The 13464-nt window shown below is 39.0% G+C and overlaps 2 protein-coding genes across 2 annotated transcripts; one reads left to right on the top strand and one right to left on the bottom strand.

Moving 5' to 3' along the window:
- The first annotated feature begins 409 nt into the window (after nt 1-409).
- On the top strand, nt 410-5194 carry washc3 (WASH complex subunit 3). Its single transcript, XM_080491768.1, has 7 exons — nt 410-614; nt 1355-1453; nt 1558-1623; nt 1705-1842; nt 2901-3017; nt 3284-3348; nt 3430-5194. The coding sequence occupies exons 1-7, from the start codon at nt 564-566 to the stop codon at nt 3527-3529; spliced, it is 636 nt and encodes a 211-aa protein (XP_080347894.1). The 5' UTR covers nt 410-563; the 3' UTR covers nt 3530-5194.
- Nucleotides 4840-11661, bottom strand: dram1 (DNA-damage regulated autophagy modulator 1). The gene is made up of 7 exons (XM_080491767.1): nt 11314-11661; nt 9659-9726; nt 7965-8107; nt 7623-7800; nt 7130-7188; nt 6950-7042; nt 4840-6865 (listed from the first exon to the last, which is right to left on the bottom strand). The coding sequence occupies exons 1-7, from the start codon at nt 11442-11444 to the stop codon at nt 6827-6829; spliced, it is 711 nt and encodes a 236-aa protein (XP_080347893.1). The 5' UTR covers nt 11445-11661; the 3' UTR covers nt 4840-6826.
- Nucleotides 11662-13464: the final 1803 nt, after the last annotated feature.

The raw sequence follows: 13464 nt of genomic DNA, 5'->3' as shown, positions 1-13464 counted from the left end.
TATCATATATTGTAATCGTACATTAACTTGTTGTGTTTTTAATTTTCCATTGTCAACATTAAATACAATTCTCTTTAATCTAAACATTTTTAATCATTCAATAAATGGCTACATCAATGTATTTCCTGTTTACTTACAGTGAGTTTTTGCTTTGTCATTTGAAATGAGCATCTTTTAATATTAATAATCTCTTTTGCTAAAAATCTTTTGAAATCTTTTTGAATTTCTTTTGCAATTTCAGACTATTATTAGGTCAGAATTATGAAAAAGAAAAAAAAACGTTAAGGAGACACAGAAGATGTTTGAATATTGTTCTAAAAGCAACGGGATAAGTGGAGCCAGCAGGTGGCGGTAAGTGCAACTATATGGATGCAAACGCCGTTAAACCTCAAAGAAGAAGAAGCACCTTTCCGCTCGTGACGTTATGACGCTGTCACGCTGCGCAGCGTCACGTGAAAACCTCTCCAGTAAATAATCTCAATGTTTTCGCTTTTCAGCCTTATAGGGGCGAATAAAACCTGAAACTTGCACATTAATCTGCGGGTATTTTCTATATTTACGTCATGGACGAGGACGGGCTGCCTATCGTGGGCTCCGGAGTGGATCTCACCAAGGTGAGAATCGAACACTTGATGCAGCTAAATGAGCTAAAACTGTCAGATAAATTGCTGTCTGTACGACTAAAGCATCATTTCACAACATACGTTCATATTTACAGCAAAGCCTGAGACACTTTACTTCGTTTTTGCTGTTAAATCCGTCTGCTAGTCATGTAGGCAGCCTTCTTCCTGATCCTGGTCCTCTAAACTCTATTAATATTCTGCTCATGTAAATTCACCAAGAAACCGTTCTGTCCACCACTGCAATACTCAAGCTGACATAGTTGTACATTACAACCTTATTAATTACCAATCTGATCTGCAAACATTTCTAACTCAAGGTAAAAAAATTTAAAGTAGCCTCGGGCTAAGTTCAAATATTGTTTTTGCATCTATATCATAAAGTGTGCAATTGATATACTAAAGCTGTATGATATATTCTGAATCTGTATGACTAGATAACCTATAGTACACTACATGGCATCACCTTTTCCTGTAATTTTAATTCATTTACTATTTGCTCAGGACTTCCACTAAGCAATTGACTTTAGTTATCTTATTATTTATTTATTCTCCTCATTATGACTTTATTGTTTTGTATTGTTTGTCCTTGTAGAATATTTGGCTTGTGTCTTAATGAGGCTATAGAACTATCTCTCTTGGCCATGTCATAAAGTATGTGTGAAAGATGGAAGTTGCTTCATTTCCTTTCTTCCTCCTCTTTATCATTGAGACTCTAACTTATTATCCTCCAGGTCCCCGCCATACAACAAAGAAGAATTGTTGCCTATCTGAATCAGTTTGTGGTGCACACAGTTCGCTTCCTTAATCGCTTCTCCACAGTGTGTGAAGAGGTTTGTACATCTTTATTTTAGTCTTTCGTCACTGTTTCTTCTCTCCCTGATCACACAGAAGCTCCCCGTCACACCTAAATGACAGTTTGCTCTTGTTTCCACAGAAACTTTCCAACATTTCTCTTCGCATACAGCAGATTGAAACCACATTGTGTATTCTGGAGGCCAAGGTGAGCTCGTGTTTTACGTCATAGTGTGAGGATTTCACTCAGCTATGTTTTATTAATTGAACACTATTGTGCTTGGAGTAGTTGTCCTCCATCCCCGGACTGGAGGACGTCACAGTCGATGGAGTCAGTCAGCAGCAAACTGCGCAGACCAACGGACCCATGACGGCCAGCCAGAGCCAAGCAGATGGTCCAGCAGCAGGGCCGCTGCCCCCCCCAGAGGTATTTCCACCGGGCAGGATGGAAGCATGCCCACAGGTTTATTCGTCCATGCTGAGCTGCAGGAGCCACAATACATCTCTGAGAAAAATCATAAATAACTTTCAGTCGGGCAGACGTTGCCAAACACCCCCACAGCTCCTTAATTAACAGTGAATATCTGCTTTGTTTATTTCTGTCGTCCAGTCCCGGTCCTCCAGGATCACTGCCCTGCATGTTTTAGCTGTGCCTGCTCCAACAGTTTAGTCTAGCAACACTTGAAACAGAGCTCCCTGCAGAATTTATGAATAACACATATGCACAATTATTCTTTCCAACAATCGAATTCCTATAAAAGCTGTAACATGAAACAACTTGGCTTTTCCTCCTTTATTACATTTGAAGATCAATAGAGTTGTTTACTATATGTGTAACCAAATTCTGTTGGAAAAAAACAAAATATTAATGTTAAACTTATTCAAAAATGTAAAATAGTTTAGGTCACTATTATAACATTAGATTAAAATATTTTAGAATATAATAAAATCCTATTTATATGACTAGAAGTGCTTTGTAACAGCACTTGGCATGACTAAATAAAAATAAAATCTATACAGACAAACTGAAAACAAGCTTCATGAACTATCGTAGCTAGATAGTTGTCCCGATATGAATCATTTATTTAGTTACGTGTAACTGTGTTGCCTCGCTTTCAATTTAAAATCATGTTACAATTTTCAGGAAGAATGTTGCACCGACTGGAAGTGCGAGTTTGAAATGTTCCAAATGAGCCAAAAACTGTAACAATAAACTCTGAAGATCAATTCAAAAGTAACAGGAAGCCAGTAAAGCACAAGTCTTTCAAAGGAAACCACACACAGCGGTTTTGTTATCTCTTGTAATGTTTGTTCTTTTTCACACTGATGCGCTTCAAGTATTCACACAGAGAAACGTCCATGTACTTTTACTTTAATTTACTACACATAAAATGTTTTGTTTTTTTAAATTTGTTTTATTCTCCAAAAATTCATCTTAAAATTCCTAAAAATACAATATTTATACTTTTATTTAACATTTTCCAGCCGGTTCAGAGTCCACCTGAAGCTGCACCGACGGAAAAGTCTGAGCCTCCTGCAGAAAACGTCATGACGGTGGCCAAAGACCCTCGTTACGCTCGATACCTGAAGATGGTGCAAGTGGTAAGTTCTGTTAGTCTCTGTTATGGTCTGCTTTTCTGCCCAAAAATAGTAAGAACACCTCTGAGTGATCTCCACTGCAAACTCCAAGCGAAGATGAAGATATTGATGAATTAAAACAGTAGTTTTAACATAAAGCATACTTGGGGGTGAAAAAAGGTTTTGAAGATCAAATATTGTCAAAACATCTTTTAAGAATATAATAAGAACACATGGTACTAAACAGCTGTTGTCTCCTGCAGTAATGACATCATGTTTGCCTCTCTCAGGGCGTCCCCGTGATGGCCATCAGGAATAAAATGGTCCTGGAGGGTTTAAATCCCAACCTGCTGGAGTGAGTAGTTCGAACCACTGCTGATCAGTTTCTGTCAACACCTCCAATCAAACTGACTCATTGTGTTCTCGCACATGGCAGCACGCCTGATGCCCCGATGCCCGACGGAGAGGCAGGAAGCACCGAGGACCAAGACATGGCGGCCACCAGCTCGGACAGCGAATCATCGTTCAGTGATTGATGCCTCTCCTTCCTTCCTCCTCATCATCCCTCACTGCGACGCTCCATCTGTGCTTCTTTCGGCCCGCGGGTGGAGTCATGGTATCGAGGTGTCTGAATGTCCAACGCGAGTGATTGTAACTTCAGTGTGCAAAAGAGCTGAATTGTCTCTATTGGCCCGTAAAGCGAACTTGATTCTGATGCACGATTTGCATCAAGCGAGGGAATTATTTTTCCTTCTTTTCACGTCAGAAGTCCTGAGAAGATGGCAGTAGCAAATTGTTTTTCTTGAAAATCAAATCCTGTGGAAATATTCAGTCTGATGCCTTTGTGAGATCGGCTTATTGCTGGTTTAACTACAGAATGACAAATCTGGATGTTTGGAAATGTTTGTTGTCATATTTCTGCTTGTCACGTTAGCGTTTGTAGCTGACATTCAGGAATAATTTCACTGCAGATTTTGGACTGAATTATTGGAACTCCTTTATAATTTCTTTCTGAAATACAACAAACTTCAAAGCAGAGGTACTTGTCATTTTTCTGTTGTAATCTTTATGTAAAGGTTAATGAGGCTTTCCGGAGAATTCCTGTACCTTTCCAATCAGAATGTGACAATAAGTAGATTTTTCCATATGTTGTTCATCTTTAGAGAAAGCAGACATATTTTCCACAGTAATATCGATTAAAAATCTTTATTGGTTGGATGTTGTTCAGGTCGTATTGAGACATCAGCAACTTCAATCATTTCCATCAACGAAAAATTGATTGTTCACTGGTGCTTTTAACCACTTTATTATGATTCCTCAGTACTTATCGGAGGCTCTTTCTTAATGTATTCCAAAATAAAAAGTGTCACTATTGTAATTCCTTACATTTAAATCAAAGACATACAAGTAATTCAGTAATCTAATAGAGTGATAGGTCAAATTTGTGTGGGCCACACAAGGATATTATGGGAATTCTTTATACCATAACGGTACATGTATACCGTTATGGTATATGTCATAACGGATCTTTTTTACAATAAGATCATAAAAAACTATCCTTGAACAATCATCTGAAAATGACAATCATCTTAGATGTCCATCTATTACCATAAAAATAGGCAACTAAATAACTTTAAAATAAAAATTAAGCCAGCTCAATTCGGCCTGTCCTCTGGTGCAATACCACTTCATACCACATGGGGGTGCAGAGTGTACTGAGCAGTGTTAGACTGTCCACAGAGAAGAAGATGGTGACGGTGAGACTGAGCTGTACATACAGTGTAACTGAAGTGAAACTACCCCAACAACCCCACAAGCAGCAGTCAGACTAATAAAATCTCAGAATGAGTGTAAAAAAGCATAAAAATTGTATTTATTCTTGTTTTTAGACAAATATATTAAACATTTTTACATAAAATTGAATACATTCAAAGGTTGTTGCAGGATTACAATAGATCATCATATATTTCCATTATAAAGACATCTTTAATGACAAACTGAACTCAGTGAACATCATTAAATGAACCTGATTTTATGTTACAGTAATACAGTGTTTTAGAAGAATCTATGAAAATGTTGAGGAGAATAAAGTTGCTGGATCTGTGATTTGATCTGAAATGGACACTCATTTAGTCCAAGGCAGTATGTGTTTATTCATCCGCTCAGCACCAGGTCCTCACATTTACAGTATGTCACAAGAAAAAGTACAAAAGAAGTTCAATTAAAAATTAAAAAAAACTTGAAAATGCAGTAACTATAGTGAAAATATAATTACAAAACTGCATAGTCATTACAGTACAAATTTTTTTTTTTTAACCACTGCACGTTTATCTTATCTATCAAGATAAAATCAAATGATCTTGAATTACCACTAAAGATCTGACTGACCATAAAACCTCATCGTCGCCTGAAAGCATTTCTTTATGTATGTTTTGTCCCTTTCAGTGAGTTTTAGTTTGTTTTTTCTCAAAATAGTGATCTTATCCACAAGGAGTTTGTAACCTGTCGTGTTGAATTTTGTTTAATTAGTAAAAAATGTAATTCTTTATAGGAAAAAAAAAACTGAAATAGCAGCTAAAGCAGTGGTTCCCTAAGAGGATAGTTGTGGAATAAGAAAAATAATAATCTGAAATACAGTACCTCCATTACAACAGCACTGAATAAAAATGAGTAATCTAATTAAATCCAGTAATCGATCGAACAGAAGTGGAGAATCAACTCAACAGGGGCTCAAACAAACAGCCATTATTTAAAAAAAATAATAAAAAATCCCTTTGAAGTTTGACCTGAAAACACAGATTAAGATTTACATCTTAGTGTCACACAGGCTGAAGGAGGAGAAAACAATATCAAGTAAGACAGGAAGTGAAATTTACGGGTTTCAATCTAAACGTGTGTGGAAAACCATTCAAAGCATTGAAACACTAAATATCAGAAAGTGTGATGAAAGATCCTACATCTTCTTTCTATAAATCTGGTCAACTGTCCTTTTCTAAATATTCAGATAGTATCGTGTGACTTGATGTTTACATGTGAGCACATTTCCTCTTTCCATATTACTGAAATCACTGCTGTTAAAATTTAGGGAAATACTGGATAAATCTGATATGTTGTTTTATTTGAAAAAAAAAAACCAGCGACTGTAAAAAGTGTGGAAAACCACTGATTTAAGAATGAAACGTCAAACATTGTCCGGGGAAAAAAAACACCTTGTTAACTCCAACAAACCCCAAATCCTGTTTCACTTTCTGTTTCCTCGCAGCCTGATTTCCACAGCAGGCGTGAGCTGAAGAGAGCAAACTCAAGAAAAATGACCTTTTTACACATGGACAGTTAAGAGTAAACACTACATTTAAGAACCGAAGAGTTTTTCTCCACGTGGAGCACATGGACCGGTCCTCTGGTTTACACTGACGTTAAATGTTCTCCTGCTCTACGCACGGCATCAGGATGGATTCAACACTCAGGTTTCATTCGTCTGCAGGGAGGGACAATCATGTGCACATTAGAATGATCTAGTGAACCTTGTGTGCAGCGATCATGTGCTCACTGTGTGATGAACTTCTCTTATTAGTGGTCACAGGTCTTCCGGGAGGCGTCGCGCCGTGTCGTAACAGCCGAGCAAAGTGAGGACGCTCCTCAAACGTGGAAATGTATAAGAAGTCGCAAAAGTTATTCTTTGTTCTGAACTTGACTAACACTCATAACGTACAGTATAAATAAGAATGTAAAAAAACTATCGTGTCTATAAAAATATGTTTGCGTATAAAAGCTCAGCAAAAGCATACGTGCATATAAAATACTGTGACTCCTGGTCGTTCCACCAGCAGCAGCTACATCCAATACTCCAAGTTCACCCGTAAGGTGAAGAGCTGTGGGAAAGGAGGGCAGAGGAGAAAGGTTTCAGACACGCATGCAAAGGCCGACAGACATCGGCGCATCGGCTCGGCGCTCACCTTGAAGTCGTCGATGTAGGTGAGGAAGAAGCAGATGAAGCTGAAGGCGACGACCCACTCGCACACGGCGCTGGTTAGATAGAAATGATAGTCCTACGTAGAAGAGGCGCTGCCGTCAGAACAAGCTGCAATGTGTGTCTGAGTGTATTCACGTTACAGTCACGCAGACCTGCAGCTCACCTTGTCGTCTGTGTCTCTGTGCAGTTTAGTTTGGTCCACGAAATTTGTACAAACGACCACTGAGGTCTCAGTTGAGGAAACTTCATTGTATCAAGTTTGTATATTACGTATATTTGATGCAAACATAAAGTGTAAAATATTTGTACATCTATGTTTTTTGTGAACGCAGAAGTATCGCAGAGCTCAGTGCACTCAGGAATAATGTTGCAACAGTAAATGCTGACTTCCTGCCTTAATGCATGTCATGCATGTAGAAGCAATCTGCAGTATGAAGGAGAAATTAGTAGTCAAAGCACAACGGGTCAACTTTGGACATGTCTATAATCTGGCCACACAATCTAAAGTCCGATTTCATATCAATAACATGTGCAAGACTCCTTTATAATACAGTGATTTGAATGGAGTGAAACTTATGGCTTCCACCGTCAGCACGTCGCCTCGCTCAGATAGTGTCTTAGGTATTTTATCAGATTCCACCTTCGAGACAGGATACTGGGGAAAAAAGCCACAACAGCGATGAGCGCGATACTCGCTCGAGCCCAACACACACCCAGGGAGGAACCGTACGGATAGGCCGAGAACGATATCACCGACTGGAGCACGATGTAGGAGACCCCTGAAATAAAGAACAGCAGCGCGCCGGCGTCGTGAACTTTGGTCACCAGTGTTTCCTGCAATCAAAAGGAAGTGAAGTTAATTGTGGGAGCAGTTTGGAAGTGTTGCTCAAGGACACTGAAGGCGGGGGTTGGAACCTGCAGCTTGACGGAATATTTTTTATCTGTGTGTTCTTAATTCCAATCAAATATTTTTTTTCAATACATCCACCAAGACATACCTGAAAAGTAGCCACGACGCACATGCCCAAACAGGACATCATCCCCAGCCAGAGCGCCATTTTATTGAAACATGGCCTCACCACACTCGTGTCCTCGTTCAGCTTCTCCACAAACTTGTATCTGGCGTATATGGTGGCAATTCCTGCGCAACAGTCATTGGATGAGCATTTACCACAAATATGTGACCTTAACTTAACACTACCCCCCCCCCCCCATTCCCCGTGCTTTAATTTTCTTGAAAAGTAAGGGCAGGGAACAGGAAGTGGGAAACTTTGATTCCTCTGTTGGGAAAGCCCAAAGTCGCCTAAAACCGACAGATTGTCACGTTGCTTCCGCTGCAGAATTGAAAATGTTAATTGTGAATTTTTGGTCAAAACTCCATTTTAATGTTAAATTTTTCCCACATGCTCACTGTCGCCTACTTCCTGTTTCTGTTGCATTAAGATCAGATCCAGGACACATTCTGTTCTTCACCCTCCCCTCTGGAAGACTCAGAGTCATGAGAGCTCGCACCAACAGACTGAAGAATAGCTTCTTCCCCATGGCTGTGAAGAGACTGCTGCAGGGATCATGACATGACCCCCCCCCCCCCCCCCCCCCCCCCCCAAAAAAAAGAACTTGCACTTCAATACCGCACCTTACCAAAGACTATTATTTTTTTATTTTTTTTATTTAAATGTGAATGTGACATGCTGCTGCTGCTATTAGTGATGCAACAAATGGAATTTCATTGTACTTGAACAATGACAATAAAGCTTCTTAAATCTAAAACTCGTTGGTATCTTCTGAAGGTCTGACGAAACAGACAGAAATGTTACAGCTGGTTTCTCCCACTTCTCTACAAACTCAATAAGGTTACACTGGACCCGAGTATAAACCAGGGGTGTCAAACATAAGGTCCGAGGGCCAAAACCGGCCCGCAATAGGCTCCAATCTGGCCAAACCACCAAACAAATTGTCAAAATTTGCAAAGAAAACTTTAATTTTTAAACAGATTTAAACAGAACACTGAGAGCCGAGCTGAGATATCGATGATGCCGATATGAAAGACAGTGAACAAGCATTAGCTTCGTAACTGTGAGACCTGGCATTTAACATACGGTTTATGTGATCCGATCACAGGCGCCCCAGCTCTGACGCAGACCGTTCACACTTGTCCATATCATGTGTTTCTGGCTGACCACTCGAGATGAGATTGTGTTACTACCTCTACATTGCTTACACGAAGTGGTCCAGTGCTGTGAGGCAGCATGTCTCTGCAGTGCCTGTTCACGTCTTTAGGGCTCAACACTTGTGATCGGATCACCGGAAAGTCATGTTAACGCCAGGTGTGACCGAGCCCATAGTGAGTTTGTAAAAACATGCATAACGCAACAGTTATAGGAGTTTTCTTGACATTTCACTGTATTTTGCACTGGAATGTATCATTGAAATTGACTTTATGCTGAGATTGTAGTAATTTTTGGTCATAATTTGCTGAAATATTAGACATTTTGGGCCAAATTTTTAATTAAAAGTTTAAATTCTTATTATTTTACCGGTCCAGCTCACTCAAGATAAAACTGAGCTGTTTATGGCCCCTGAACTAGAATGTGTTTGACACTCCTGATATAAAACAACATATTTCTAAAGTTGATTTTAAGGAACATTATCTACGTTGATGCACACTTTTTAGTCAAATCTTTCAAGTTACCTGCACATGCAGAGATGAATGTCATCAGGCCAAAAATGCAGCTCTCAGGAGGGTTTGCTCCGGTGTCACTGTCAATCAAGATGATGTTTATTACCAAGTATATATACAGTATAGAGGTGGAAGAAGCGTCAAAATCTGTACTTCAATTCAACTGCAGTTACACTATTTCAACCGTGCTTATGGTAATAACATGTATAGAAACATAATTCACGTACAAAAACCATTTTAAGAGTGTCTGTTATATGGACGCATCGTAAATGAAGTTTAAAGCACAATACATGAGACAAATTATATAAAGTGTTACAGTTTGACCGGTAAACACATGTAGAAATGGCTGAATGCAAAAACATCCTGTTCCTATTCAAAATGAGGATATTAAATTGAAATCCTAGTGTTTCATGTAAAGTGCAGTCAAAGTGCAGAAAATAATTTAGCTTCTGACTCAAAACTACAATTCAATCTGAATCCTGATCTTGCTTTTCGCATGACGTTTGGACGTGACAGTGCATATTAAAGAACAAACCATCTCTTCACCAGGTTACTGTAAATATGCCGGATTGAGCACAGAGCTCATTTCCATCCGTTGATATTTATAAATCACTTTTCAATCTTTTTTCAGTCTTCATTTGCCTTCCAATAAAGAAGTTAGTCGATGTATCATGGCGACCAATTAACCCTTATTTCCATTAAGGTTGTGAACATCATCTATTGAAGTAATTGTGTGTTTGCTTTTGTAAAGTAGGAACTATAAACTACAACATTTCTACCACAGACTTCTATTATAACCATATTTTAACCCTCTTCACAGTAATATCATGTCACATTACTATGTAATTAAACAATATGTAAATGCATTGTGATTGTGAGGTTATTACATATCTGTCATCATCTCCTTCTAAAATCAATTTAATGAGAAAACACAGCAACACATTGATCGACACCTATCCAAGGCCTCTCACATTCCCACATGCACCTGATACACACATTTATATGACAAAGTGTGCTAGAATGTCAGTACAATCCTCACAAATCTGCTGAAAATGGCTGTATCTACTTCTAAATATAAGAAACATAAACTCAAATAAGCCTAATCAGCCATATTTAGTGTACCATTTCTATAATGCAGGACACCAGTACTCAGTGATGCATTGCCAATCTATTATTTGAATCTATAATTAGTTTTTTTAACAGGAATTAGTGAAAATCGTGTAATTTTATTATTCAATTTTATTACACTTTGCTTGCCCGATTACATGTAATGAATGGAAAACAAGAAATATAACACTTTAGAGTAAGAATTGTAAATTTTCTCTTACTTGAGAAGTGAGAGGGTTAAGTAAAGGAGGTGAACTGGTACTTTTACCAAACTCTTTTGAACAATTATGATTAAGTAGTGAGAGTATTTGTAAACCGTTACTTCACCCCGGACCACATGTTGGGTTGCAAACGTCTAAAAATGAAGAGATAATTATAAGGAGAGAAGTGAAAGAGGCTAAAATTACGCAGCTGGCTGAAGTTTGGGGCTCAGCCAGGTGGAGAGACTGCGCAAGAAAACGAAACTAAGCGGTGGCAGACGTCACACAAAGGAAGACTGAACTCGCAACTTGTCCCACTTTTGCAAACACACAAAAAAAAAAAGCCAAAGAAAAACTTACCTTATGTATGGAAAAACCACGTCCACGTCGTGTCTGAAGAGCGCAATGAGATAGGCGATAATGAAAGTGCAGGAGGACCAGATGACCAGAAACACTGGGAGGAAGCAGAGTCCCTGCATGAACCACAACATCTCCGACACAGTTTGAACTCAACCTCCTGCCACAGAGAAAAACAACTAAACAAACTGCTCCCCAGCAGAGCAAAACCCAGAAACGTGTCAATGTGGATGAGAGAAGCGGATCTCCTGTGTGTTGTCTGCTATTACTGGCAGTCACACGGTGGTCAGGACGCAGTTTACAGTAACCTCCTCCCTAAACCAACCAAGCCCCAGTGGGCTGGCCCGCCTCACAAAACCACACAGACAGTCCTCCTGCTTTTACACCATAGTCGTTTGATTTCCTCATAAAGAAGAAAAATGAATTTTAGTCACAGTGCATGTGACTCTTATAAACTTCTACTGTAGAGTATAAAAGATGTAACTATGTACACAGTTGGATGAAACCAATTAAGAATGCTATATAATGTACATCAGCGGTGTTAGTTTAGCTCAAAGTGCAATGGGAAGAGATGAAAATATCCAATAAAGTTTGATGCAGATGTGTCAAACACATAAAATCCAATTTCTCCTTGACCAATGGAGCCAATCACCTTTAAATATAAACTTTAAAGTTTTTCTTTGTTATGGCACAGAGTATACATATTGGAAATGTCTATATTTTCACAAAACCACCAATTACTACTAAATAACTACAATCTCAACATAAAGCTAAGCTGTGCATGTTTTTATAAACTCACCCTGACTACATGGCTTTTAAACAATGACGTAGCTATCTATAAAAGATAAACAAAAACATTTATTCTTCCCACAAGTGGGAAATGTCAGTGTCACAGCAGCAAAGTGGACAGAATAGTTTTCACTATACAACTAAGAAATATTTTTTTTTTTCCAATTTGCTTGGTGGTTCGGCTGGATTGGAGCCTGCTGCAGGCCGATTTTGGCCCACAGGCCTTATGTTTGTCACCCCTGCTCTACTGCAAAGCCATTAGTGTGACTTTGATTACAGGTTACATAAAGACTACTGCCAAATTTAGATTACTTTTCTAACTGTAGTGATACCTAGCATTCAAACATTAAGCAGCACTCTCAGTGAGGTGAGTTCATCCTCCCACATTGTGAAAGTCCTTTGGCACCGCCCATCTGAGCCAATGAAGCTGTTTTGGCCACCTTCCACCAGATAAAATTCCCCCTGGGCAGCAGAACATATTTCATCACCAAAATGAAGATAACACTGCTTGTAAACTTGTGGGATGGTAGAAGCTTTGCTATACAGACCACAACTGTTTTATTCAAACATTTTTACATGTTTTAATCTGTTTCAGCTGTAGTTACTCACAGTTAGATTACCAAGGAGTTTGATAATGAAGTCAGCTCACTAATGCTTGAATTATTCTTCAGTTTGAGATTCACATTTTAAATCTTGAGCTGTGGGATAAGGACTCCTTTGACATGTTGAGTGACAACATTAGGAATGAAAAAAAAAAAAAAAAAGCCACTGGCAACTAATGTTGTGAAAGATACAGGGCCACTATAGGTCAGGGAACATATTTCAGTGGGGGGGGGGGGGGGGGGGGGGGGGGGGGGTGCTGTGAGTTTCACACATGTGTGATTTATTGTAAAATGTGTTAAATCATTCGTCTTTACATTTATTCTGATCATGCAATATTTGTTGGTGAGAACAATAACTGTGTGAGAAATGTACACAGGGAGAGAATAACTTTATCAGGCACCCACTAAAATCAGTGAATAGAACATTTTACTCTTTTCAGTATGAAGATCCAACACCATATCAAATTATGTAATCACATGGATTTCACAAATCTCTTACAAAGTGGAGCAAGCCCCCCCCCCCCCCCCCCCCCCCCCCCCACACACACACACCACCACCACCAATCTCAATATATATTTGCACAACTAGCTTCCCCTACGTTGTTGTTTTTCCTTCACTATACCATCATTAGTTTTGAAGGAAACACAAAGTGATGCCAAATACAGTAACAAAGAGTTAAACACACAGCAGTCAGCAACCACATGGAGCCTACACATGTCATCTGTAAACCAGATTCACACAATAGATACAGTGCAACTAATT

The sequence above is a fragment of the Lipophrys pholis genome, assembly GCF_963383615.2.
Source record: "Lipophrys pholis genome assembly, chromosome: 22".
In the NCBI taxonomy this organism is placed as follows: domain Eukaryota; kingdom Metazoa; phylum Chordata; class Actinopteri; order Blenniiformes; family Blenniidae; genus Lipophrys; species Lipophrys pholis.
This window is presented reverse-complemented; position numbering and strand designations above follow the sequence as displayed.